General features: G+C 40.2%; 2 protein-coding genes across 10 annotated transcripts in view; one reads left to right on the top strand and one right to left on the bottom strand.

Annotated features, from left to right (window-relative positions):
• Nucleotides 1–26647, top strand: part of Pde6a (phosphodiesterase 6A) — a 145361-nt gene that overhangs the window by 46422 nt on the left and 72292 nt on the right. For 4 of the 9 annotated variants that reach the window (XM_063232364.1, XM_063232366.1, XM_063232362.1 and 1 more), the window contains one exon: nucleotides 9714–9809. The exons of 2 other annotated variants lie outside the window; for them this stretch is intronic. The gene's annotated coding sequence lies outside the window, so the exon portion shown is untranslated. The remainder of the gene's footprint in view (nucleotides 1–9713; nucleotides 9810–26647) is intronic. 3 more of the 9 variants (XM_063232368.1, XM_063232363.1, XM_063232367.1) reach the window with 1 other exon arrangement.
• Nucleotides 950–21306, bottom strand: Slc26a2 (solute carrier family 26 member 2). The gene is made up of 3 exons (XM_003477346.5): nucleotides 21039–21306; nucleotides 8298–9021; nucleotides 950–7011 (listed from the first exon to the last, which is right to left on the bottom strand). Exons 2-3 carry the CDS (start codon nucleotides 8994–8996, stop codon nucleotides 5494–5496), a joined length of 2217 nt encoding a protein of 738 aa, XP_003477394.1. The 5' UTR covers nucleotides 8997–9021; nucleotides 21039–21306; the 3' UTR covers nucleotides 950–5493.

Genomic DNA, 26647 nt, shown 5'->3' with positions numbered 1-26647 from the left:
TAGGTGGGTGCCACCATGCAGGGCTTAGAAGAGTCACAGCTTCATCAACCGTATGAGGAAGCAAAGCCCTCCCAGGTGGCTGAAGGGTATGCTAGAGAATGACTTTTGAGTGCAATTCCCAGGGCTCAAGGTGACAGGTGCTGGCCAGCTGTGGCAGGACACACATGTCATCTCTGCAGGGGCAGAATTGGATGTTTAACTCAATCTGGGCTATTTAGTGAGACCCTGTCTCAAAATTGAAAAAACAAAACAAAAAGGCTGGGACACAGCTCAGTCCAAGGACTCTGGGTTCAGTCCCCAGTACCTAAATAGCTGCCTACATACATATCAGCTTCTGGGTGCAGCTGAAGAGGGTCCACAGGGTTAAGGCTATTCAGTCTAACTCCTTTATTGTTGGACTGGGCAGAATGCCCAAAGGGACTGAATCCTGTCCTGAGCCCCTTGCCCAGTTTTTTTTCAAGTTGCAAGGCTTAAAGGAGAGCGCCTCCCATGGAGAGGGCAGTGGCACAAATTATTCTTTGTGAAGTGTGCTTCAGCTAGAAATGTAGCTCCTCCCACTTAAGTCATCGTAAGGTGTTAACTTTAGTCCACCGTTGAGAAAAAAGGGCTAAGATCACTTGCTCAATTCAGAATTAGGTCAGCTATAAAACATGAGTCAGATTTTGTGATTGTAGCCTGTTATACAATAGGAGCCATGCAGTGTAAGAACCGGAAGGGTTCTCGAGCAATCTAGTCTTCTCCCCTCTTCACTGAGGGGAAAACTGAGTCCCCAAAGGAAAAGAACTGGATTTCTTTCTGTCTTTGTATGGTGACAAATACCTTTGTTGTGACTAAAAAAAAAGCATGAATCACTCTCCAAATGTAAAGAGATGGCATTTGAAAGCTCATGGTGTCGACATGTGTTTTTCAGAATCTCCCTTCCACTAAGATAAATTTAGACACAGTAGCATTTTATTAGAGTAACAATTTATTAGGAGATAATAAGATCTCAACAGATATGCGAGCTCTTATATAACTGGCAAAACAAACATACCTTTCCAGGCCAAAAAAATTTGTTCAACAACTTCCCTTCAATAGACGGTAATGCTTCAACAACTCACCCTTGTCCAATATTTTATGACTCACAGCAAGGCACTTCCTTTAAAGCAAGGAAAAGATAAAGGCACATAAAGGCACTCCCTTTAAAGCAAGAACTACTTGATTCCAGTATCTTATTTTAGAGACATAAAGCTTCAGACAGAAACTTGGTGGCTGACCGGCAGACATAATATAAATCACATCTTTAATAAAGGTATTCATTGACCTTTGTTACATAGTCTTCAGGATTCAGTATCATTCTTCCTATTCTATACTAAGTTAAAAAATAAAAATTAATTTAGTATAATGCCTTTAATGTATTTAACATGCTTAAAATTTCAGCTGTTAAGTAAAAACTTTTTTTTTAAAAAGTCAGGATAAAAATTATCTTATTTATAAAAATAAAACTTCCTCATTCCTACATTTAAATTCTCCGTAATATTATACTTTAATACATAGGCTATAACAAAGCAGACGGTACTGTATATTATTTGTGCCATTCCATTACAATTTTTATAATGAGCACCTAAATTTGATTCATGATTACCTAAAAACATTATACACAGGGTGGGGAGGTAAATTAGTTCAAAGTCTAATAGATCTCATTTCATCCTTTTTACAGTTGCTAAGCTTCATTTTAAATAAGGCATCACTAGAATAAGTCACAATTTAAGTAGGAGAAAGCTAACAGAAAAGGTACACAAAATCTAAATCCCATTGTTGGATTTTTATCATTATATGGCGGGACTTTCTTTCCCTAAGCTGACCAGAGCATCTCTGCCTCTTGCTCAGCCTTCGGTTCAATGCTCTCTACAAAGCACCTCCTTCAGTGCCCCAGCAAACTACGCCTTTGGTACCCGACTCCTAGAAGGGTCCTCAGAACTACCAGAAGTAACATTTATGTGGATGCAAAGAACCTACAGTTCTAGTAACGGAAACAAGGGTCACAGACCTTGAGTTTATTAGTGCAACTCAGAGACTCAATTTAAGTTCCCAAGAAATGTATTGTATCCCTTTTCTTACTTTTATATTAAGATCAGGTCTGATTTTGACAATGTGCTCGTAAATGACAAGTCACTAAGAGAACCACCTGGAGCTTTATTGGTCTTGTTAAAGTGTAGTCATTAGCATTAGAATATGCTAATGAATACACCTAACACCCCCATACATTCTTAAAATTCACCATTTACCACTGTAAATTTCATAACCAATTTTGACATCACTGGTTGCTATTTAAAAGCTAAGTCAGACTGCTTAAATCATACCTTCTTTTCCTTACAAAAGATCAACTGAAATTTAGGGAAGATCTCAGTCCACAGCAGATCCTGGCTTTTGCTACAACCTGACCAAGTGCTTCTCAGCTTTCAGCTTTGGTGAGACTGTGACTCTTTGTCTTCTAGAAACATAAATGTGCTCACAGAGATTTGCTTCCCAATATTGATCTCTCTGCTGTGGAGCCAGGAATTGGTTCCTAATATCTGGATCCCTTCCTTTTCTCCTTTCATGGGCCAGACACAGTCTTTATGATCTATTCTCTCTTCACTCTTCTACTGTTTTCCTTGCAAACACCTAACTGCACTGGCTCGCTCTACCCCTCCTGTTGTAACGAATTTAAATATAGATTTGGAAGAGTGCTTTAACTATCAAGAGTACACTTTACATTTCAGTTAAATGAAAACCATTTTAAGACATTCTGAATTCTGTATATTTATCAATAACCAGTAAGAAAATGCTTCATTCAGACTTTTACCTTTAGAACAAGCAAGATGTTCTTGTACCAAAATGGTACTTAAAGTATCAAGAAAGCAAACAAAAACATTGATTTTGGTGGTGGCATCAAATCTGATTTTAAAGGTTTGATTTCTTTAAATAATCAACAGTCAAAAATTTTTAAAAGCTAAGTGTGATGGCATATACCTGAGATACCAAAAGATGCACTGTATTTCCAGCTACTTGGTAGGCTAAGGCCAGCCTGGGCAACTCTGTGGGGCCCTATGTCGAAGGCTGAGTAGCTCAGTGGGAGAGAGCCTTCCAAGCATGTGCAAAGTACTAGGTTCAACGCCCAGCACCACACAGACAAATATACACCCCAAAAGTAAAGTGCAAATAGAGGCAGAATGCAATTCAAGTAGAGAGGATGAAATGTAAATTCTAATGAAACTTTAAAATGTTTTTACAAGCTGGGTGTGGTGGTATGTGCCTATAAGCCCAGCACTTGGGAGGCTAAAGTACAAGGATTCTGCAAGTTCAAGGCCAGCCTGAACTACATACAAGAGACCTTGTCTCAAAACACAACAAAAAAAGTTTTTACAAATGTCTACTAAAAGCAGAATCTCATTTGAGTAGGATAGCTACACTGTATCAGGTAAAGGGTAACTCTGGTTATCCATCCAAGAAATTTTCCAAATACTGACTGGCCTGAAATTCTTTTGCTATGGTGATGATGTTGGAGAAACTGTAGCACTGTCTTAAATAATACTTACTACTGTCAGTTATTAATATCTACAGTAGTCTCAACTCAAACCTGGCTTGGGGAACAAGAAAGGAATGAAAATCAAGATGTTGTGGCTGGGGATTTAGCTCAGTGGCAAAAGTGCCTGCCAGGTAAGCGCGAGGTCATGAGTTTGATCCTCAGTACCAAAACCCACCTCCAAAAAAACCCAAGATACTGTGGTTTTATAACTAATAATCTTAAGACTCAACAAAAATGGCAAACAGAAACAAACTAAAAAGCACAAATACAAGCAGCATTGGTATTTTTGAAATTCTAAAATTTCAGGCCTAAATAGTAAAACGATATTAGCATTCAGGACAATACTGCATATAATCATAACATCAATTATCTAGAAGATAGAAATCCAGAAAGTTTTGTTGGAATAACAGATAGGTATTTTCCATGTAAGCAAATGGGAGAGATCTACCAATAGAAAAGCAACACTGGCAGTTTATGGGGGTCATTATATTCATAATCAGGCTTTAAAAATGAGTTTGTACTTTGGCAATCATTATTTTGTTTGTTTTAACATACTTGGCTAGATGTTTTACTCTTTAATAAATTAGTCCTTTATTCTTCGGAGAACTTTGTTTTGTTTTTTTGCCTGCCAAAGTCCACGTACAGAACTCTAAGCTTTCCAGGTCTGATATTCTTGTTTTTCCAAAGAAACAACCAGTTGCCAACTACCATAAATACACCCTAGAACTCGGATTTTAGGACTGTGATGCATTTAAGTCTTCTTAGTAACAGCTTTAGGCAACATGAAGAGTTCAAAGCTTATCATCCTTTACTGCCATCAATAGGGTGCACGGCTTTATGTATCGGCACTGTTTTCACTAAGACACCTAAAAATTGCTGATGTCTTTTTGGAAGTACTTTATGACTTTTGTGCATTTTTTCCCATGAAGAGCAGCTTCTATATGAGAAAGCCTATCAGTTGTCAAAGACCCTTATTAAAATACCATGGGAAGTGGCAGAGGTTGGAGTGCACACAACTTACTGCCTAGTAAGCTAATTCTTACAGGAAACCACTTCTTCTTTACAGCGTGTCCTTGATAATTTGCCTCACGCCTACTGAAAGGGCCGTTCAAAATTACTGAGTCAGCATTCTGCTTTGGTAACTGTCACTGACAGCAGAAATGCCAGCTTAGGGCAGATTCCATGGGGAAACACAGTAGGATAACTGACAGCTAAAACAGGTCACCATGGTGGTGGTGTTTGTCTCAGAAACAAGAACAAACAGCGATCACGAAAAGAGAGAGGACTGCTATTGGATTTTCTGATTACTTGCCTTAAAAAAAAGTTGTAACTGAAACATTCACTTCAGAAATGGTGTTTTTAATGTCAGGCTGGCTGTGATACAAGTGTCACCCACCTGCCAGCCAGCAGACTGTGTCCATGTTCCCCGCTGTAAGGAGAAGAGGAATGGAGTGATTCCCTACTCAGAAGACAAGAGCCCTGCTGCCGCTGTCTGGGGAGCACGGACTGGGAAGAGAGGAACACACAACTAACGTGTCTAGTTAGGACTTCACGTTCTAGAAGCCTCTCAACCTGCTGACGCCAGAGACACCAAGTGCAATACATTCTCCGCCTACTTTTCCTCCCTTTCCAGGCAGGCAAAAGCAAATCCCAACTTCACTCCTTTACCTCTTGGAGGCGGAAAAGTCCAAATGTAGGCCCTAAATCAAGGTGGTAATCAAGTTTGGGGGCTACAACTCAATTCACTAGTTAAAACATCCCAAGAATACTTCACAGATGCATGAAAGCTTGAAACCGCATTTTCTTTTTTAATTCTGCCCTATTATAAGCTTTGCTGCATTTGCGTATATGAAAAGGCAATAATCTTCCAAGGAAGAAAAATACTGCATGTTTGAAATTTTAACCTGTTGATGAGACATTCCTCTTTTCATCTGCTTTCTCAATCAACTGGAAACACTCAGACCATTGAGAACACATGTTCCTTTCTGGTTCTGAGATTCTACTGCGAAACCCACCGCTTCATACACGCTATAGAAAAGAAGGTTTTGTTCTTCCTCTGTGCAATACTGTCCTCTGATCAGGGAATCCCTCACAGATGGATTGCACTGAGCGAGCAGAACCTGAATCCCAATGGCTTCAAAATCTCTGCGAACTTCTTTCAGTGTATGGATCCCTGCTGTATCTAAAAATTGTATTGCACTGCAGTCAATCACTACAGTATGCAGCTCCAAAGGATTATGGGAAAGCTGCAGTGAAGCATCATCCTGGACTCCGCTGAGAGTCACTCTTTGCTCTTTGAGCTTTCTCTTGGCTAACTTCTTCTGAGCTGCCTTTACCAAAACTGGGTTTAGAGTATTTTTATATAAAGCAGATTTAAAGCATTCTTTGTTTATGTAGTAGAGAGGGGCTACAAAACGGACAACCTTGATGCCTGGCTTGGTCTGAAGGTTCTTGTAAGTAGATAGGGATTCAAAAATTTCAGACTCTTCCACCAAGCCAAGCAATGAAACTGCTGGCTTCTGAGTTCGGAGGATAACACAAAACATAGAAAAACCAACCCCAATAAGCAGGCCTATTTCAGTGCTTATCAGAGCAGAGGACAACATGGTAACAAACCAGATAAGTGTATCCATTCTGCTAACTCTCCACATACTGGGCAGATCTCTAAATTTACAAAGAGCTCCCCGGAGATTTACAATAGTAATCACACCGAGGACACATTTCTGTAGGGAAAAGAATAAGGGAGCTATTACTAGAAGAACCAACAGAAGAACCAGGGCTGTAATCACAGAAGAAACCTGAGTTTGACAGCCTGTTGATTCTTTAACCAGTGTCTTTGCAAGAGCTGCACTGGTAGTAATACAGTGGAAGAAGGAAGGGATGATATTGCAGAAGCCAATGGCATACATCTCCTGATTTGCCCTGACTGTGTAGCCGTGTTTCTTGGCAAACATCTCAGAAAGTGACACAGTGGTAGCGAAGCCAATGACAGAAATAGCTATTGCATCCACAGCCACACTTGGCACTAGGGTCCAGTCTGGTGCTTTGGGTGGCAAAAACCCAGTGGGAATATGTCCAGCAACACTGGACTTGTAATTCTGCTCAAGTTTTCCAAAATGAGAGGCCAGTGTGGCTACCACAACAACAATAAGTTCAGTAGGAATTGGTGCCTTGAGTTTGGATTTGAAGTGCTCATTGAGTTCTTTGGTTGGCAAAAGGACCAAAAGGCACAAAAGGCTGGTGATGAGGTCACAAATATTGGTCCGATGGATGTTTTGGAAGATATGTATCCAGGTGGTGATGAGTGAGCCCACGCCATGACTCCGTGGCAGGCTGAGCCCAAGAAGATACTTGGCCTGAGATGTGAGAACAGTGAAGGAGGCACCGGTGACAAATCCACTCAGCAAGGCATCTGAGAGGTAGACAGAAACAAAGCCCACTTGAAAGAAGCCCATCACTACCTGGAAGGGAGGATACACAAGTGTTAAATATAAATGTCAGACAAAATAAATGCAGTAAAAAAAAAAATCAGTCTTTTCCCTTTGTGAGGAGAGAAAACTTGCCCAAGGTCACACTGTTTATCACTAGCCTAGCAAAAACTAAAACTGAGAGATTCTGCCTGCTGAAAACAACTGCTGCTTACACTTTCTTCTTAAAAAGAAAATTCTCAAGGATTCACATGAAAACAAAAACTCAAATTTTAAGAATTCTCCTAATTAAAAAACTATTGTTTTTTCCTGTAAAGTAGAAGTCATTGTCGTAAGAATAAAGCTTTAACTAATGAGGAAAAGATTCACATCACTATTTTTTTAAACCGGGGACTGAACCCAATGCCTTTGCACTGAGCTGCATGCCCAGCCCTTTTTATCTATTTATTTGGACAGGACCTTGCTAAGTTGTCCAGGCTGGGCTTGAACTTGTAGACCTCCTGCCTCAGCCTACCAGAGTCTGGGGTTACAGGCATAATGACTGGCTCCCTTCCTTTGCTGGATCCAAATGACTGCAATAAAAAAGAGTTTTAATGTTGGTGTAGATGCTAAAAGGCAAGGAAATGATGATAATAGCACATTGGTGAATTCTACAGATCTCAAGGAGAATTTCATTTCCCATACTTTCCCTATCGAATAGCGGCCCTTAACCTTTTCCATTGTTTTCCAACAATCTAAGAGAACTACTGTATTTCGGAAGAGTCACTCATTAGAGCAGTGACTCTAAAGGCAGGTACAGGCATCTATACTATTTCTGTACTATTCTTGTTACTTCCTGCCACTCCCCATCTGTTACCCTCTCGCCTGACTACTCATGCTGACTGCCAATAACCAAGCACACATAAGTTCAACCCCCGTGTTCCCTAACACATAAAATTAAGGAGTTGTACTGGATCATCTCAGGACCCTTTGTGTTCTATATTTTTACAACAAAATAATTAAAATCTGGCTGACAGTCTTTGGTTAAGAGGCAGCCTAGGAAAATCAGACTATCTTACTTGTAGAGCCCAAAGTTTGAATTCTTGGCTCTACCATTCATATATCCAAGACCCCGTAAGTGAAAACTTTAATTATTATGACCTCTAACGGATCTAAGATTTCACATATAGTAATTATTTCTGTTAGAAATAACCAGTTGTTGGGACTGGGAATTTAGCTCAGCAGCGTAAGTGCCTGCCTGGCAAGCACGAGGTTGTGAATTTGATCCCTGTTACAAAACAAACAAACAAACAAACAAAAATCGTTCCATCATTTCTTACCTGATACACTCCAGCCATAAACGTTACAGTGGCTCCAACTTTAATTGCATAGCAACTTTTGTCACATGTCCCTTCTGATGTGTAGTTTACTAATGAGCTCCCATTTGAAACTATTCCTAAAGGAGGAGTAACATGGGCAGTGTCATAGCCAGCTTTGTGTAGTTCTCGGTCAACTACCTCACCAATCATAAGGCACAGTATTCCAAAAATGCCCACAGAGATGTGACGAGAAGTTCCAAACAGAAAATAAATGATGCTGGCAAAAAAAGATGTGTATAGCCCATAGATAGGATCTTGGCCAGCCAAGAGGGAATAAGCAATGGACTGGGGAACCAATAAGATACCCACAATCAAACCAGACATCACATCTCCTAAAATGTTTTTCTTTAGATCATACTTTGGGAGCCACTGCAAAACAGGAAAGAAACCAAAAATCATATTTTTGGCTTTGGTTGAGTTACACTGGCACCTCTTCCGTAGCTTTTTGATGACAAACTGCTTAATGTTAGTATCTGGTTTCTCCTGAGGCTCCAAATAGATCCTAGGATAAGATCTGCATTGATCACTGGATTCAACTTGCTTGAAGTCAGCACTTGATTCCTTTTGTGGTTCCAGAGAGACCCCAGAGGGAAGACTGTCATTTCCTTCAGCTGAGTCCCTTGGTGAAAGATCATGTTGCTCTTTTCTTTCCGAAGACATTTCTGGAGATAGGTGGTTCAGCTTCCTAGGCCAGAGAAAATATTAGTGTTAATTAATAAAATAATTCTTAGTCCCCACACATACTAACAGTTCTACTTTTTATATATGAGAGTTAAGAGAGTTTGGCATAGGTAACTCATCTCTTCCTTAACTGACCCTTTTTCCCCTTGGTGGGGGAAAAATAACAGACCAAGAGTAGAGACCATAAACAGCTAAGTCAAAGCAAGTACTGTACAGGCACAGGACTTCCCAGAGATAAAACTACTCAGGATCCGTCTCCATATCTGCTTAGTTAACCCTGCAGTTTTGTTTTTTTTTTTTCCCCTCCAGAAAAGGTACCAGAGTAAGCTGTCTCCTCTGTCCCATATTATAAATGGTCTTCCTCCCAGGTTTTTCAATTCTCAGCTATATTGCAAAGGGTCTAGTTGCAAACTACTTACCAGTCCTAAAAAAAGGAAAATGCTCTTTGGTGTATGTATCTGTCCCTTTTAAAACCACCCACTAATTGTTGAGAATTATACAGGAGAAAAAAAAATAAATGATTGTCATGATTTATGTCAGTGGCCCCCAGCCTCATGCAATTATGTATCTGTGACTGGTTCATTGTCTAGCACTTGGATTGGTGGTGTGAGTGCTACACCTGGCTAGGGGTGGACCCAGGATATGATGTAATGGCGGGAAGAAGGTATGTGTGTGTGTCTCTCTCTCTCTTGCCAGCTCATGCCTTGCTGTTTGCAGCCACCATGAACTGTGGCCCCGCCATGCCATCCTGCTTTGGAGCCAACTGAGTATAGACTGAAACCTCCAAAAACTGTAAGAAATAAACCTTTCCTTTCCTACCTTTGGGCATCAGATATTTTGTCTCAGCAACGAGTAAAAAGTAACTGATAAAGATCAATGTTTCTAGCAATAAAAAGAAATGAAGGTGATATGTATTCATATCTTTGAACAGTATTTCCTTGTTTGGTAGAAAAGAGGAGGGAAGCTAGTAAGAGGACAGTGAAAATAAATATCAAGAGCACGGGGTGGGTTGATAGGGCCAGTGACTAATAAATGCTGGAGAAGGTTTTGATCTACGTCATTGGATTCTAGTATAGTTACCTGCCCTATGCAGAGGGTTCACATGTATACAGAGACGCTTGACTATTCTGAGTACTCATTCTTAAATACAAACCGAGGAGAGGAATGATTTTGCCATGAAATTCAACTTACAGTGTATAGTAACTTTGAAATTGCAAAGGTCAAAAGAACAATTTGTGACTGGCCAGACAGACATGAAACACATGAAGAATGCAGCAAGTTTTCTGTTTTGGAACCAACCGAAAAATGGCCCTACAAGACACTAGAAACCTAACATTGCCAAGGTATCATCATCGAGAACCTCATAAGCTACTTAAGAACACAAGGTATACAGAAGTAACCCATCTTGATTTTATTCAGGTTGAACATGGGTAAAGCGAGTTATTTTGATAGTCTTATAGAGGAAAAAAAAAAAAAAAAAACCCAACAAAAAACGAGTAGATGGTGGACGACTACTGAGCCCAAGCAAGTCCGTCAGACTAGTAGATGCACCCTGCATTTCTTCTTCTCCAGTGCAGGCTTGAACTGTTTTCTCACACTATGCTGTCTTGAGCTACATTGAATGTATTTCCTATGTCCTATTTTGGTAATTACCGAGTCAAGAGGTTTTTTTAAACCTAAGTCAAGAAAAAGAAACATAAGAATAAACCAACCAAATCTAAATTTTGCCTTCTACTGTTCCAAGAAGTAAAAAACTAGTGTTAAAAAAGTACAACAGAACCTGGGTGTGGTAGCACATACCTATAATCGCGTCACTCTGGAAGCTGAGGCAGGAGGCTCATCTTGAGTTCAAGGCCAGACTGGGCTACAAAGCAGGTTTAAGGTCAGCCTAAAGTGTATTGTGAAACCCTGTCTCAAAAACAAAAAAAGAAAAGAAAAGCACACCAGAGAGATGTTGAAATTAAAAAACACAGTAAGAGAAATGAGGAATGCCTTTGTCAGGTTCACTGCTAAGTTTGATAGAGTCAAAGAAACAATCAAGGACTCAAAGAGGTCAAAAGAAATTACCTGAACTAAAGCAAAATGGAATTTAATTCACAAACTGAAAACACAATATCAACAATGCAACAGTACAGCTAGGAGCTGCAAGACAAATAAAGCTTTTTTATTACTAAAAGAGGAGAAAAGGGGCAGAAGAAATGGCCAAGAATTTTTCAAAATTATTCAGACATTAAACTACAGATATATCTGAGAATACCAAAAAAAAAAAAGAAAGAAAGAAAGAAAGACAGACAGACCCCTTAATCTACACATACTATGTTGAAGTTGCTAAAAACAAAAGACATGAAAATGCTAAAGACAAAGGAAAAACATATTGTACTTAACAGCAACAAAGATAACTACAGCAGACATGTTGGAAACCATGGAGGCCAGAAGATGAGGCAGTGGTATCTTTAACAAAGAAGCCACTTTCAACCCATAAATCTATACCTAGAAAAAAAATCTTTTAAAACATGAAGAATAAATTTTTTCGGTTAACACTGAAAGACTGTATTACCAATAGATCAGTGATCACATCTGTCCCTCCTAACCCAAGAAGATTCTTTAGTCAAAAAAAATATAGCAGGCAGAAACTCAAACACAAAGAAATTCCTGGAAATGGAACAGATGATATTAAAATAAAATTCAACTTTTCAATAAAATTTTTTTATTGCTCTAAAAGACACTGTCCATACCAAAAACAGAAATCCAATAATGTGACGATAACATCGTGAAGAATGGATTGTGAATGCTTCAGGTCTTATATAAGATGTAAAGTACAAAAATATTAGGGGCTGGGGATTTAGCTCAGTGGCATAAGCACCTGCCTTGCAAGCAGGCAGTCGTGAGTTCGATCCTCGGTACCCGTAAAAAAATATTTAAAAGCAGACTCTGATTACTTAAAGATACATATTATGAGACTACTAATTTTTTTAAAAGGCATGATAACTATTAAATCAGTAGTGGAGTTAGGGCTGAGGATACCTTAGCAGGAGAGCGCTTGCCTAGCATGTCCAAGGCCATGGGTTTGAACTCCACCACTGCAAAAATTTAAAAATAGTGGAGATAAAAAGAATCACAACAATTCTCAACACCAGAAACAGTAGAAGAAAAAAAAAACCAGTAGAATATAGCAATATGGTAGAGTTTAATCAAACATATAAATAATCACATTAAATACAAATAGTCTAAACATGACAATTAAAAGACCATCAGACTAAAAATAAGCCAGTACTGGGGGAAGGAGCTACTGGTTATAGAATTTTTATTTCAAGTTTGAGAAATAGATAATAGTGACAGTTAAATAATATTGAGAATCTACTTGATGCCACTGGATTATACAGTTTAAAATGGTTAATATGGCCAATGTTAGGTATTAATGTTTTAACATACATGTACACTCACGCAGCCAAAAGGGAAGAAACCAGTGTGTACTGTCTTAAGACTCTTACATATCAAAGGGTGTAATATTACTTAACAGTACTCAATGGTAAGTTAAAGATGCACACTTCAAGCTCTAGAATAACTCCACTAATAACAAAGAATTGTGGCTAATAAAGGAGGTAAAATGGAATCACAGAAAATAACTAATAATCCGAAAGATGATGAGAAGGAAAACTAAATCACAACCATATCAATAATAGCCATATCACAATGACCTCAAAGACAATGGTCTAAACATTCCTAGAGACTGTCAGATTAGAATAAAAAGCGAGATCCAATTACAAGCAGTCTATAAGAAACACACTTAAGTATAAAGAAAGTACAAAGACATAACAGAAGTAAAAAGATGAGAAAAGTTAACATTCACCAAAAGAGAGTTGGAATAACTATATTAACATCAGATGAAGATGACTTCAGGGAAAAGAGGGCAATTTTATAAATGACAATGGGGCCAATTCTTCAAGAAGACTTAACAATTGTAATCCTAACTGTGTGCCTAATATCAGAGTTCCAAAATAACCACAAACAAGCAAGAATTACAAGGAGAAATATCCATGATTGTCATCAGAGAACTCAGTATTTACTGGATAAAAAAAAAAATCTAAGATTTACATGATTTGAACACTGTAGCTCCACTTAGACCATATACATTAAAGATTAGACATGATACCCAGTAATAGAAAAACACACATTTTCTTCAAGCTAATATGAAACATCAACCAAGGAAAAACAAGATTCTCTATAAGCTTAAAATAATCCAATTCATAAATATTTTCTCTGACTTCAACAGAATTAAATTAGAGAATAGAAGAATATTGGAAAACCCCCAAATACTGTAACTCAGAAATAAATATTTTTAAGTAACACAGGCATCAAAGGCACAAAATACACAAATGAGTTTTATCTGTAATAGCACTAACCCAAATGTTCAGCCACGGTGAACAGGCAAACAAACTGTGCTACATTCTTACATGGACAATCCCTTAAAAACAGAACGGAATGAACTATTGATAGAACACGCATGACCTCAAAAAAAAAATTTTGGGGGGGGGTACTGCAAATCAAACTCACAACCTTGTGCTTGCCAGGCAGGTACTTATGCCACTGAGCTAAATCCCCCACCCCTCTCAAAATAATTTTGCTGAATTAAAACAACACTGAGATTCCATCTCACTCCTGAAAGAATGGCCAGGATCAAGAAAACCAACAACAACAAATGCTGGAGAGGCTGTGGGGAAAAAGGAACTCTCCTGCACCGTTGGTGGGAGTGTAGAATGGTGCAACCATTGTGAAAGTCAGTCTGGAGATTCCTCAAAAAGCTGGGATTGGAAGTCCCATTCGACCCAGCTATTCCACTCCTCGGCATATTCCCAGAAGAACTAAAAACATCATACCAGTGATATAGGTGCACCCACGTTTATAGCAGCACAATTTGTAATAGCTAGATCTTGGAAGCAACCTAAGTGTCCATCAACTGAGGAATGGATAAAAAAGCTGTGGTATTTTTATACAATGGAGTACTACTCAGCTACAAAGAATGATCACACTGAGATATTTATAAATAAATGGACGCAGCTTGAGACCATACTCATAAGTGAAATAAGTCACTCACATGTATAAATACCGTATAGTCTCCCTAGTGAAAGAAATGCTAAGAGTACGTAAGAGTTTATGGTAATCATGATTCCCCATTACATTGCTTTGAAGCCTTATAATGACTGCATTCATTAGTTGGAATGGGTTTATCCTGGTTTGCTGGATTTTATTATCTGTGATGATATGAACAGCTATTTTGAAGAAAACAAGTCATTATAATAGCCAGTACTGATTTAATATCATCTTACTCTGAAGTCCTACCATGCTTTTGTTCTTCTGTTTCCATTGGTTCTTTCATGTTACTGGATTGTATTATGTGTTATAGTATAAACAAATTTTTATGGAAAATGAGATAATAGAGTAGCCATTGTTTATTTTCTGTTACTTTGTTCTGAATGCCCTGTAATGCTTTCATTCTCTTGAACGGTTTTATACTATTTTGTTATGTTTGATACTATTGTATATGAAGTTATGCTCAACTATTTCAAAGAAAGAGACATTGTGGTATTTACTGTTAATTACAGGTTGTCTTCTGGTGAAATACTGTGTTGCTTACGTTGTTCTGTTCTGATCTGCTTTGTTATGTCCTGTTTTGTCTTAAATCTCTTTAAAATAAAAGTAAAAAAAATAATTTTGCTGAGTGAAAGCCAGACAAAAAAGGAATACGTATGACACGTTTCCATCTGTAGAAAATGCAAACTAATCTGTAGTGACAGAAAGCCCATTAGTGGTTTTTCCAATATAAGAAGTAGGAAGGGATGGAAGACTTCCAAAAAGCGTGGGAAAACTCTGAAAGTAATGGGTACATTCATCAACTTGATTGCAGTGATACATAATATATGAAAAGAGAACAACTCCTTCCCACTCCTTCCCTCCTTTCCTGTGGCACTGGGGACTGAACCCGGGGCCTTCACTGTATCTCCTCCGATCTGCAAGAATCTGAGACAAGGTCTCACTAAATTGGTAAATTCCCCAGGATGGGCTTGAAATTTTCTCTTACTGAGCCTCCTACAGTGCTGGAGTTTCAGGAATACTTTTCAGTATGTTTAAGTTACTGCATATTATTATCCCACAATAAAGCTATAAATAACACTGATTTTTATCTGAGGGGAAAAGGTCTATGTTATGTAATCATTTGTTTTCAATACTGTTAGGCAGCCTTGGGAAATGTATTTCATAAGCTCTCAAAGAAATAATAAAATTAACTTTGGGAGAGAGTTGTTGAGCCAAAGTTTAACTTCTTTTTGTAATATTTAAAGTTATGATACATTTTGGTTTTCAAATATGGTAGTTTAGTGAATACATTTGATGACATAATACTAATCAGATCCTATACTGGGATTTTCTTAAGAAAGGCCATTTAAAACTTAAGTTTGAACACGGCATGGTGGCTTGGGAGCACTCGGGAAGCTAACGCAGGATAGAGAGTTCCAGGCCAGCCTACGCTACATAAAAGCCCAAAGCGGGCCTACAGAATGTAGTAAGACTATCTGAGAAAAACAACAAACAAAAAATCCCTCAGAAAACAAATTCTAAAAAATTTAAGCTTAATATCCTGCTGTGGATTTTATGTAGTGTGCATGAACGCAATCTAAGACCACTACGGTAAGAATTAGGAAGACAATCAACCTAGTTCTGAAATACAGGAATTTAGAGCTAGAGACAGAGGGCCTCTGACCACCACTGTCCTGCCCCTCCCAGCGTGGCTGCACCTGGGGACTTAGAACACTGTCAGCCTCCTCCTGGGAGCAGCCACTGTTCCCTGCACTTTCCCTCCGTGGGCAACCATTATCACAGTGCTCTCTCAAGCCTTGTTCTTTGCAGGTAGCTACAGTCCTTTATGCTGAACTCCCCTGTAAAAATGACGCACAGTCTGCAAGAGAATTGCAGGTCTGTTCTCTAGTGCCAGAGCGGTCCCTCTCAGGTCTGTTCTGAAATAAACCTGTTCTGTTGAATTTGTATCTCTACTCTTCTTTTCCTTTCTCCTAACAGAAATCATGAAATACAATCCTCAGATTGTAGAGCAGGAATAAAGGTTTAGCACAGTGAAATCATGTAAGGCAAAGCTAGAACTTCAGCCTAAGTATGCTGACCCCTAACCATTTCTGTATAGTAAGACTTTTACACCAATCTCTTTACGTGCATATATCATTAGCTATTACAGTAAAGTTGGAGTCAATCCCCAAATAACCTAAATATCAAAAGTGTATAAAAAACTTAAAATCTTCACATTAGGGAACAAGTCACCTACCAAAGTAAGTCTCCTCTCTTATATGGAAAAATCTTAAGGAGAATGGAATAGGTATAATGAATATAAGCTATGTAGTTTGAAAACAGTTTTCCAGTACTCACGTACTTTTGAACAGAAACATGGCTTCCACATAAGCCTCTGATTCAGTCATTTATTCTGTCTCTGGCTGCTCATTCTGAAGCTTCTTAAAAATCTTCAGGAAGTCGTTCAACGAATACATGGAATATTTGAATACTCACAATTCACCTATTTAACAGCCTAACAATTTGACAACTTAATATTTTACTATATTTGCCCTTTTGCATATTCTTCCCATACACAGTACTTCTACTATAGACAGAAAAAAACAGAGCTGAGGCAGTCACTCCCTTCCACTTTTGTTTGTTTGTTTTGTCTTTTGGAGATGGGGTTCACTATACAGTTCAGGGTGGCCTTGAACTCACTCTTTGGCCCAAGCTGGCCTCCAACTTGTACAAACTTGCACCGATGTTCCTGCCTCAGCCTCCCCTGGGATTACAGGCATGCCCCACCATGGCTGGCCTTACAGCAACCTAGAGCCATTCCTCCTTCCACTGCCCTAACAGAGGTAAAACAATAAAATCCAGACCTCTGACACTCTAAGCAAGAGCAAATCACAGGCCATGGGACCTCCTGGCCTTCCAGTCGTTTTTACCCTATTCAGACCTCATCAAGGAGTCATAAATGGTCACTACAGCTATGGGTGCAATAAGATCAGAGATCAGAGTGAATTCTGTGGCAGTTATACATGTTGAGAGCCACTAAGATGACACGCTCCGTCAGTCACTCCTGTCAATCATATCTGAGGACACACCTGGGCTGAGGTCCACATCCTTTAAATTCTCAAAGCCTGGTTTATCTTGGGTTGCTGGGTGCTGTGTTTTGGGTACAGGGCTTTTGCTTTCCTGTCTTCTCAGAACCATGCCATATTTTTGTCAGCAAAGACTTTCCCTGAGCACGACTTTCCATGATCATGAATAAATGTAGCCGTTTTTCACTTACCAAGGGATGTGTATTTGTGATTCGGTTTGTTGTACAAAAGAGCCTGATTTATCTGCTAAATTCATCATGTGACAACACTTCAGCCTAAAACCTACACTGACTTACATGTTTTAACTACTATGCTGTCTTCTCCAAAACAAGCAATCCTTAATAGTACCAGATCAACTATTGGGGTATGTGTCTCAAAACTCTTCAATGGCAGCTGCAATGGTGGCACCTGGTTTTATCATCTCAGCACTCCGGGAAGCTGAGGCAGAAGGATTCCAAGTTCAAGTACAGCCTAGACCACTTAAATGAGATTATGTCTCACAATTTTGAATAAAAGAGAAGGTCTGGGGATGAGCTCAGTGTAAAGGCACCGAATAGTACTACCAAAACAAAGAAGCAAACAACAATTACAGACCTCAGTGGTTCCCTAAGTCTAAACCAGGTAGGGCAAACCTTTCAGAGCTTTCAATGCTACAACAACCTGCTGTGGCATGAGTGCCGCTGGTCTAACACTTTCTAAGAATAAGCCCACAACTGCCTTTCTTTTGCTTGCTTCTGCACTAAAGTTCAAATCACCAGTCTCTGAAAATGTTATGCAGCCTTTGTTTCCCTGCACGTTTACTCCTGTCATGCCTTCAGCTGGGGGTGCCTTTTCCTGCTGTCTCCATCCATCCATGTATGTGTGAGGGGCTTGCTGGAAACCTGACCTTGGGCCTTCAATACGCTAAGCATACACGCTACCCCTGAGCTCATACCCTCAGCCCCTCCACCAGTCTTGGTCCTTTTTCTAATTCTACAGGGCCCATCTGAAACGCCATAGGATAAAGGAGACTTAGATTCCTTAGGCTTTGCTTCACCAACATTGCATATGGTAATTTAACATGTACATTAACGAGTCTCTCAAACTACAGCCTAATTTATAGGCAGGTACCAAATCATCCTTACTGCTATATATCCCAGCACTTAACTCTATGCTTTGTGGTTGGTATGCATGGGAACATTTATGTTTATCCTGCAAACAACAAAGTTTCTAGTAAACATAATGAAGACAAGAAAATATCCTTATTTTCCAGTTATTACAAATAATTAATGTTCATTTATATCTGGTAATGCATAAGAAGCACCACAAGGCTTATATCAATTGTATATTATCACATATTATTTCTATCTTTAAACCCAATCTAAGGCAAGATAATAAGATATTCAGGAGGAAAATAATGTAAAGCCATGATCAGTAACTAAAAGCACCCTGCATAGTAACCCACAGCTTTGAAAATATTGAATACACATCTCCCTTTGCCTCAATAAATTTAAGAACAAAACATGAACTTCTATTCTCCAAAACAAGATAAATCATGGTTTAATTACTTGTTTAATTGGTAACATGGATTCTCAAACTCATCTTCCAATTTCCAAGTTTAGCTTTATTTTTATAAACCTACACTGCCCCCAAGTTAGTTTCATTGCCAAGAGGTTTTAGGAGCCAGTTTAAAGATCTAATCTGTAGCCAGTTACTCAACTTGTTTCTGAATCTGTTAGTAACACAGTGAAGGAAACACACTGCTTAAAGCAGGTTTGGTAAAAGTTCAAGACCAAAATTGTTTTTATGCTACATATGAGGCACTGGTAATATTTTTCTTTCTTTTTTTGTATCAGGAGTAACAACATAAATTTACTCCTATGCTACATTTTGGTTAGAACAATTAGCATCCCAGATAAGACTGAAATCAAGCCAAGTCTTGCTTCCTGCACACGTTTTCCCCCTTTAACTGGAATGCTCTTCTCCAACTATAGATTTTTAATTCTTTCAACTTTCTCCAAAGACTCTTCCTAGATGTACTTGGCCTCGTGGGCCCATCCTTGCCTAGCATTTTTGTTTCTGCCTTGCTTTATCTTTCTATCATCACATTCACCCTTTGAATAGTCTGTCCTTCTCAGAGGATTCAATTGTTTGCTTTGTTTGGTTTGAAGCTGTATCCCAACTACTACACCTGGCTTGGCACCTAGTAAGTGCTTCACAAATCTTTTGGTTGAATGCACGACAGTTTAACAGCTTTGTTCTTTTTTCTAACTAAGCTCCATCCCTCCATCCCCACCCTGTAACTAAGCTTATGTCAAGAAACTGTAGTTTGTCAAGAAATTGCAAGCATCCTTCTAAACTGCGATGATTAGTCTCAAAACTTACCCCTAGTGAACAGAATTTGAGGATCACAAAGCCCTGAACATATTCATCTCTAGAGCTCCCCCTAGGAAGCAGCACATTGTTTTGGTACACTATACAATGATTTCCAAATACAGAAAATGCAGATTCAGGAGGGCATAAAGGCCCACACCGTTAATTCTAGCACTCTAGGAGGCAGAGGCAGGGGATAAAAAGTTTAAGCCTGGCCTGGATAACTTAAAAATAAAAAAAGGGCTGTGGATGTAGCTCAGTGTGAAGCCTGTTGGTTTAATCCTCAATTAAAAAAAAAAATAGAAAAGAAAAAAGCAGATTCTTAGACCTGCCCCTGCATACTAGGTGACGCTGAGCTAGTGAGCTTAGAATCATACTTGGAGACTCAATACGTGTGTTACAGAAGTCAGACCCATCTGATCTCTATTCAGATCCCAGCTACACTGCTCAACAGTGAAAACTTACCAGCATCAATTTACCAGTAAAATGGAGATAATATTATCAACTAATTTGCAAGATTGTTTTATAGCTAACACAAGTATCTTGTAAATAACATTTACTCAAAAGATGATAGCTATTACTCTGTTTCTTGAAATCCTTAAGGTTCTTGTAGGAGGTGGAGGTGAAATGAACTCATTTCTTTTCCTAAAGCTTTGACTCTCCACTTCTTATGGATCCAATTTCCTAAACTATAAATTTCTGTTTCACTCAATAGTGTGTGCCATATTATTCTTACATTTCACATAAAGACCAATAGGGCAGGAATGGGGAGGTAGCACAATTGTAGGGCACTTACAGATGCCTTGGGTTCCATCGATCCCCAGCACCTTCCACACACACACACACACACACACACACACAAGAGGGCGTGGGGACAAAGAAAGAAAAACATGGTAACAGAAAAGAATTCAAGTTCTGAAAGCTTCTAACTCACTGGTGATTCCCAATCTGCATAAAAGGATGCAACCTGATATTCTATAAGTTTAGGAAAGCTGGGTACAAACCCCGGCTCTGCAACTGACTTGATCTGTAATTGCACCCAAGGAGCTGGCCCTTTGTGTGTTCTCGGTATCCCCAACTAACAACCGAAAGAACTGTCTGAAAGAAGTACAGGTCCTGAGTTTGTTCTTAACCAAGGAAGTGTTTGCTTTTAATAGTCAATTAACCAAGTGCTCTGCCCTCTCCAGGTCGCCTTTCCCATCTGTCCAAAGGTGTGGCCCCAATCTCCTGGGGCAGCTCAGGGAAAACTCTCGGTATCCACGAGGTGCGAGGGTTTTGGGAAGAAGGAAAGGGGCGGCCAGATCGCGGGCTGGGGGTGGCACCTTCCAGCTGGCCGTTTCGCGCCCTGGAACAGCCCAGACGCACGCCCACCTCCACGGCCCGGCCACCACGCCAGAGACCGTAGGTCAGGACCTGCTCCCAACGAACCCGGGGTGAGACCCGGGATGACTCAGAGGGGAGCCCGCCGGCCACGCAGGGCCCGCCCCGCTCGCCGCTCCCCTGTCCTCACCTCGTGGGTCCAGCCCACCGCACCAGGTCCGCAGCGCGCCCTCCACCACTGACCGGCCGAACAGACACTGCCACGCCGTCCAAGGCGCCGGGCCCCGCGCGGGCTGCTCTTTAACTGTCCCGTCCCCTTCCCCGCCCATGGCCCGCCCCCTACCCGGATCGGGCGGGGTCGGGCCAAACTGCACCGAGAGGGCGCGGCGCGCGCACCGGCCTAAAGGTGCAGGAAACAAGCCGGCAGCAAAAACCCGCGGCCGGCCGGGGCAGTCACGTGGTCCCGCGGCGAGCGACGCGGCCGCCAGCCAATGACTCGACCGAGGCCGGCGAGATTGCCGCCCCTTATCCTTTCCCTTCGTCACGATTGGCTGTCCTGGGCAGAAGGGCCACGCGGCGTTTAGGGTGGTGCTTCTTGGCCACAGCATCCGCCGAGTTGATCACCGATTTTTGGGTAGCAACTAGGATTGCAGGGAAGGTGAAGTATCAAGGAAAAGGCGGGCATTAGGAAGGCTGGGAGAGGAGGATCGCCTTGAATTCGAGACCAGCCTGGTACTAAATTCAAGGTCAGCGTTAACTACAAAGCGAGACCCTATCTGAAAAAACAAACAAGCCAAAAAAACAAAAGGCAGAAGCGCTCCGTCAAGAACTGTAGAGTGCATTTGTGAGCTGCAAGAATTTAATCTCTGACTTCTCGGACCTCCCGCTGACGTTTGTAGAATAAGTTGAAACCCTATGTATTAGAGCTGTTGCCCTGGTAGAGCTCATTTTCCACCAAAGATCCCCATAACTGGAAGACGCTTTTAAAAATGTAAATATAAACCAGGCGTGGTACGCATGACTATTAATTCCAGCATCGGGAGACTGGGGCAGGGGCTGCTGTAAGTTCAAAACCGACCAGGGCTGCAAAGTGAATTCAAGGCCAGCCTGAACTTCATGGGGAAGTCCTGTCTCAAAAAGACAAATAAATAAATATAAAGATAAATATAAGATGTAGTTCCAACATTGTTTAAAACCCTCAGTGGCTTTCCATGATCCTCGGAAATGATGAAAATCATGAGATAAAATCAAACTCACCCTCTTTCCGGTCCGCCTTGCTTTCTGCTCATAGTAACCTGCCTGCCTGGTTGCTGCTCATTCTTCACTGCTCAGCCCTCTATTCCTTTGAAAAATAACCAACCAGTCCCAGCCAATCGTGTTGTCTGGTTTAATTATCTGCCCTGAAGTGGCCACTTTGATGGGGCATGTTCATTCTTACCATTGTTTGCAGCTTGTGTGGACCCATTAGAGGGGGCAACAGAGACCTTGGGAAGGAAGCATGATTAACTTCCTTTTCTTCCGTTTCCAATGAACCTCGTTATGAACAGTCATTTAAGGAACTCCCTCTCTTATCTAGAGATGATCCATCTCCAAGTTTCTGTCACCCACGATTGAAGATTTCCAGTTACACACCGTGTCAGGAATCGGAAGGTTACAGGAATTGAGGTCAGGCTGCTTATCTGCCAATAAGCCAAGGTGTTGATGCAAAGAAGGAAATTTTATTTAAAAAGCGACGAAGAATGGGGACTGCTAGCATACAGTGCTTTTTGTCTGGAAGCTGATTGAGGGTGACTTGTATGGGTGCCCACGGGTGATCTTGAGCTGGTGGGCACCTTCTTGCACCAGGAGTGCTGAGCATTGCACATCCAAGCTACTCAGTCATGATATATGTATTTTTCAGTTTCTGCGGGTCCTAAAAAAGATTCATCATTTCTGTATGCCAGGCCTGTCACAAATCGACCATGGAATCTGTTATTCAGTTATATGTTATATTATGGCACAGGCACCATAAAAGTCTAGGAGGCTATTAAAAATCAACAGGTAAAAACCTTGACTGGCACAGAAAGATGTGTATGTTCTGTTAAACAAGCAAAAGGTACATTATGCAGTCATCGCAAACCTACCAGAGCAAGAATGCCTGAGGCCCAGAGGCTGAGATTCCAAGCCATGAAGCGGACACCGCGTTGTTAGCTGGCCTCTAGGAAAGTCATGAGAGTGAGACCAACCTGTTTCACAGACGGGTTCATCGTCATGCGGTGAGGTTCCCTCTGCCTTCATCCTTATATGCTCTAACTCTGTTGTCCTTACAAAAACTAACTCTATATAATCTGTTATTCAGTTATTTTTCTATCGTTCTGTCCCTGTCCCAGTCTTAAAAGGAAAATAACTGAAGTAGCCAGTTCTCCTTTCGGCCTGTTCTTCCTTTTTTCAGAATTTCTCTGTTACACTAAGCTTTGCTAGTATCCAACCACAACATTTATTCTATATCATGGAATGAAGTCTTGCAATTCTAGAATTGAACACAAGGCCAATTCAAACTTTGAAACTAAGTTGTATTTTTGTTCATTAAGAAGAGCAACTATTGAATCATTGGTGGACATTCATATTATTTCTATTCTTTTTTGAGGTGTTGAGGGTCAAACCCAGAGTTGCACACTTCTAAGCAAGCACTCCACCACTGAGCTACACCCTGAGTTTCATTCTTTTGTATTACAAATAGTGTTTTTCTGTGATTATAGGTATTTTCCCTGTCCTCCAATTCTCTGAGGTGTGTGTTCCTGTGGGGTCCCTGCATGGTCACTGTGTCACAGGGCTACTGTGTGGCAGGGTAGAAAGCCACGATTCTTAGACTCGGGGAAGCAATCCTTGTAGATCTTGACCTTAGAAGACAATCAGGCTGAACTGCCCCAGATGGGGGAGAAGGGAGGATTAAGTGGTGAGATGGGAGATTTTTAAGAACCTTTCTGAAGACAGGAAAATGATTTAGGCTCTGCAGGATCCTGGAGTGGAAAGATCCAGGGCCTCTGCTTTTCCTGGGGTGGAGGTGGAGGGCCACCTCTGGGTGGCTGTGGGTGCCCTCTCCAGGGAAACCTACCAGAGCAAGAATGCCTGAGGCCCAGCTATGAGCAGAACTGCTGGACAGTCAGGGGCCACAGACGCTTGGATAGGAGCTTATTTGTGATAGCAGAGTGGACTAAAGGCCAGAGGGCTTTTATGGGGCTGGACTAAGTTAGATCAACAGGTCTTCACAGGAGGGTGGGGTGGGGCAGTGGCTATAATGATCATTGGGATTGAATATCCAAATTAGATTTGGAAAAAGAAAAGAAATGTGACTCTTGTTCTAGGGTGAGTTAGGGCAAATTACTCTCTTACAAATATTTAGGTACAGTATATAATCTGTTATTTGACATCTCATGGTGATTAAAGTCCCATTATTCCAGGTCTGGTTTTTCAGAAATGGGGCTTAGAGCTGCGGGAGATGGTGACTTAAAAATGAAAATATGACCTGTGCAGTGAAATATTGACTTTCTCATTATTTCTTTAATTCAACTCAGATTTCTGAACAGCCAGGACAAGATCTTAGAAGATTAGTGATGATCCTGTGTGTACCTTCCCAGTTAAATTTGTGATGAAGAAGAGCAGAAAATTATCAAATAAAAATTAGAAACAGTCTGAATGACAGTTGGAAATATGTTAAATTATGGCACAGGCACCATAAAAGTCTAGGAGGCTATTAAAAATCAACAGGTAAAAACCTTGACTGGCACAGAAAGATGTGTATGTTCTGTTAAACAAGCAAAAGGTACATTATGCAGTCATTGCAGTTATTTTCTAGGACAGTCCTCAGCAAATCCTCTTGTTCAGGGGTGGAGAGCCCAGCTATTCCACATCTCTTCTCGTTGGTGGGGAAACAGAAGACTTGAGAGGGACTGGGTGAGACTTTCTCAAAGTCACAAAATGAGTCAGTGGCCCCTGTGGGCCTGCAACCCTGTCCTCCTCTTCCTAGCAGTACCGCTGTTTTCTGACCTGGGTTACACAAAACATCTCAAGAGGTTCAAGGGCGTGATGGCAGCATTTGCTTGGCCCTGGTGAGGACCTCCTGTCGATGGAGTTACACACTGGGACACGTGCAGGAGTGGAAAGTGGTCCAGGCCGTGCCAGAGGACACAGGGGAGTTCCAGGCTCTCTTGGAACAACCCATCCTTGCAGAAAGCATCCGTTACCAGAAAAGATATTTCTTCTTGCTATGTTGTAAAATGGAAAAAATATGGTTTTAAAAAGATATTTTAAATTATATTTTTATTGATTTTGTAGTGTTATGTTTATTTATAGCCTTTTATTTATATTTTTTCTCAAAATATTTTAAATGTGTCAAAATACTGGCTGTGATAATACCTAGGTTTATATTCTATTTTTCTTTTCTCCTTTGTACTTTTCTTATAGTTTTGAATTTTTATCAAGAACACATAAGACTTATGAAAATAAAATACTGCACACCAAGAATGTGCCAGATAGCATTTCAAGGACTAGGGAAAGTTGACATATCTCTACCCTCTTGAACCTCACACTATGGGAGGAAAGACAGACCATACCACAAAGCAACAGAATCAAACAAAATAATTTCTTTCTGTTTTTTTGTTGTTGGTGGTAGTGGTGGTTTGTTTGGCTTTTTTTTTTTTTACCTTTTTGAGACAACATGTCCCTTTGCCATTCAAACCGGCCTTAAACTGACTTTTACTAGGCTGGCCTTGAGCTCATGGGGAGTCTCTTGCCTCAATTTTCTGAGTGCTGGGATTACAGGCACGTGACAACACACCCGGCTAAGATAACTGCTGATAGTAAATGTAATAAAGAAATGTAATAAGGTCCATAGAAGAATATGACAGGCAAGATCTAGCCAGTGTACTAGGGGTTGACTGTGTTAAGCTATCTAGAGATGACCAGAATCCTTGTCGTGGAGAAGACAGCATGGAGACAGCTGAAAACAGCATTTATACGGGGTGCACAGACTTGTTACTGTGGAGTTTTAGAGAAATTCAGGGTGCTGTGGGCTGTCAGTCCCAAGGAAAACATTCTTTTTTTTTTTAATAATATATGAATCATGGTTTATTCATTCAGTGGAATACTACAGAGCAACAAGAATAAATGAACTATGCTACACATAATATAGATTAGTATCACAAACATAAAGCTGATTTGAAAATCTGGTCAAAGTAATCTTCAGGGTTAGAGGTTACAGTGTTTCCCTGTGGGTTATGGCACCTTTTTACCCAGGGCTGAAGGATGGGTTCAATGTCTCAAGAATTTATTATATGCTACAACAAAGAAAGTAATCTACTTTCCTACAAAGCTCATTTACAATGTTCAAAGTTCCAGCAACTGTATGTACAATGTGGAGCAGTCTCAGAAGCTAAAGACAGAAAAGGATCCCTTTCTGTCTTCCCAGAGTGAACAGGGCATGCCAGTGTACACTGAGAGTCACCGGAATTGAGAGCTTGTGAGCCACTGTGTGCATTTCTTTTTTTTTTTTTTAATTTTTATTTAAGGAGAAAAGAAAAGAAAGAAAAAAAAACAGTGAAGGGGTACAAGTTATACAGATTTACAGAAGAAAAAAATGCGCAGTAGGAAATCACTAGTTAATGGATTACATATTGCCATCTTAGAAATAATTGTCACAAAATTAAAGCTTGTAGAGTGGACATTCCAACAATGATACTGCAAACAGTTCTGTTCAATGATCCAATAAAACTCTGTGATATCATTTTCTATCTTATACATTTAAATATACATGCAATTATA

The sequence above is a fragment of the Cavia porcellus genome, unplaced genomic scaffold (assembly GCF_034190915.1).
Source record: "Cavia porcellus strain 051 isolate PalLab524CR breed Dunkin Hartley unplaced genomic scaffold, mCavPor4.1 scaffold_21, whole genome shotgun sequence".
Classification (NCBI taxonomy): domain Eukaryota; kingdom Metazoa; phylum Chordata; class Mammalia; order Rodentia; family Caviidae; genus Cavia; species Cavia porcellus.
Note: the sequence above shows the minus strand (reverse complement) of the source record. Positions and strands in the feature narration are given on the sequence as shown.

Coding starts and splice junctions, on each gene's coding strand:
- Slc26a2 (XM_003477346.5), bottom strand. CDS start 8,996: ATGTCTTCGGAAAGAAAAGAGCAACATGATCTTTCACCAAGGGACTCA. Junction 7,012..8,297: donor TTATGGCTGGAGTGTATCAG/GTAAGAAATGAT, acceptor CCTCCCTTCCAG/GTAGTGATGGGCTTCTTTCA.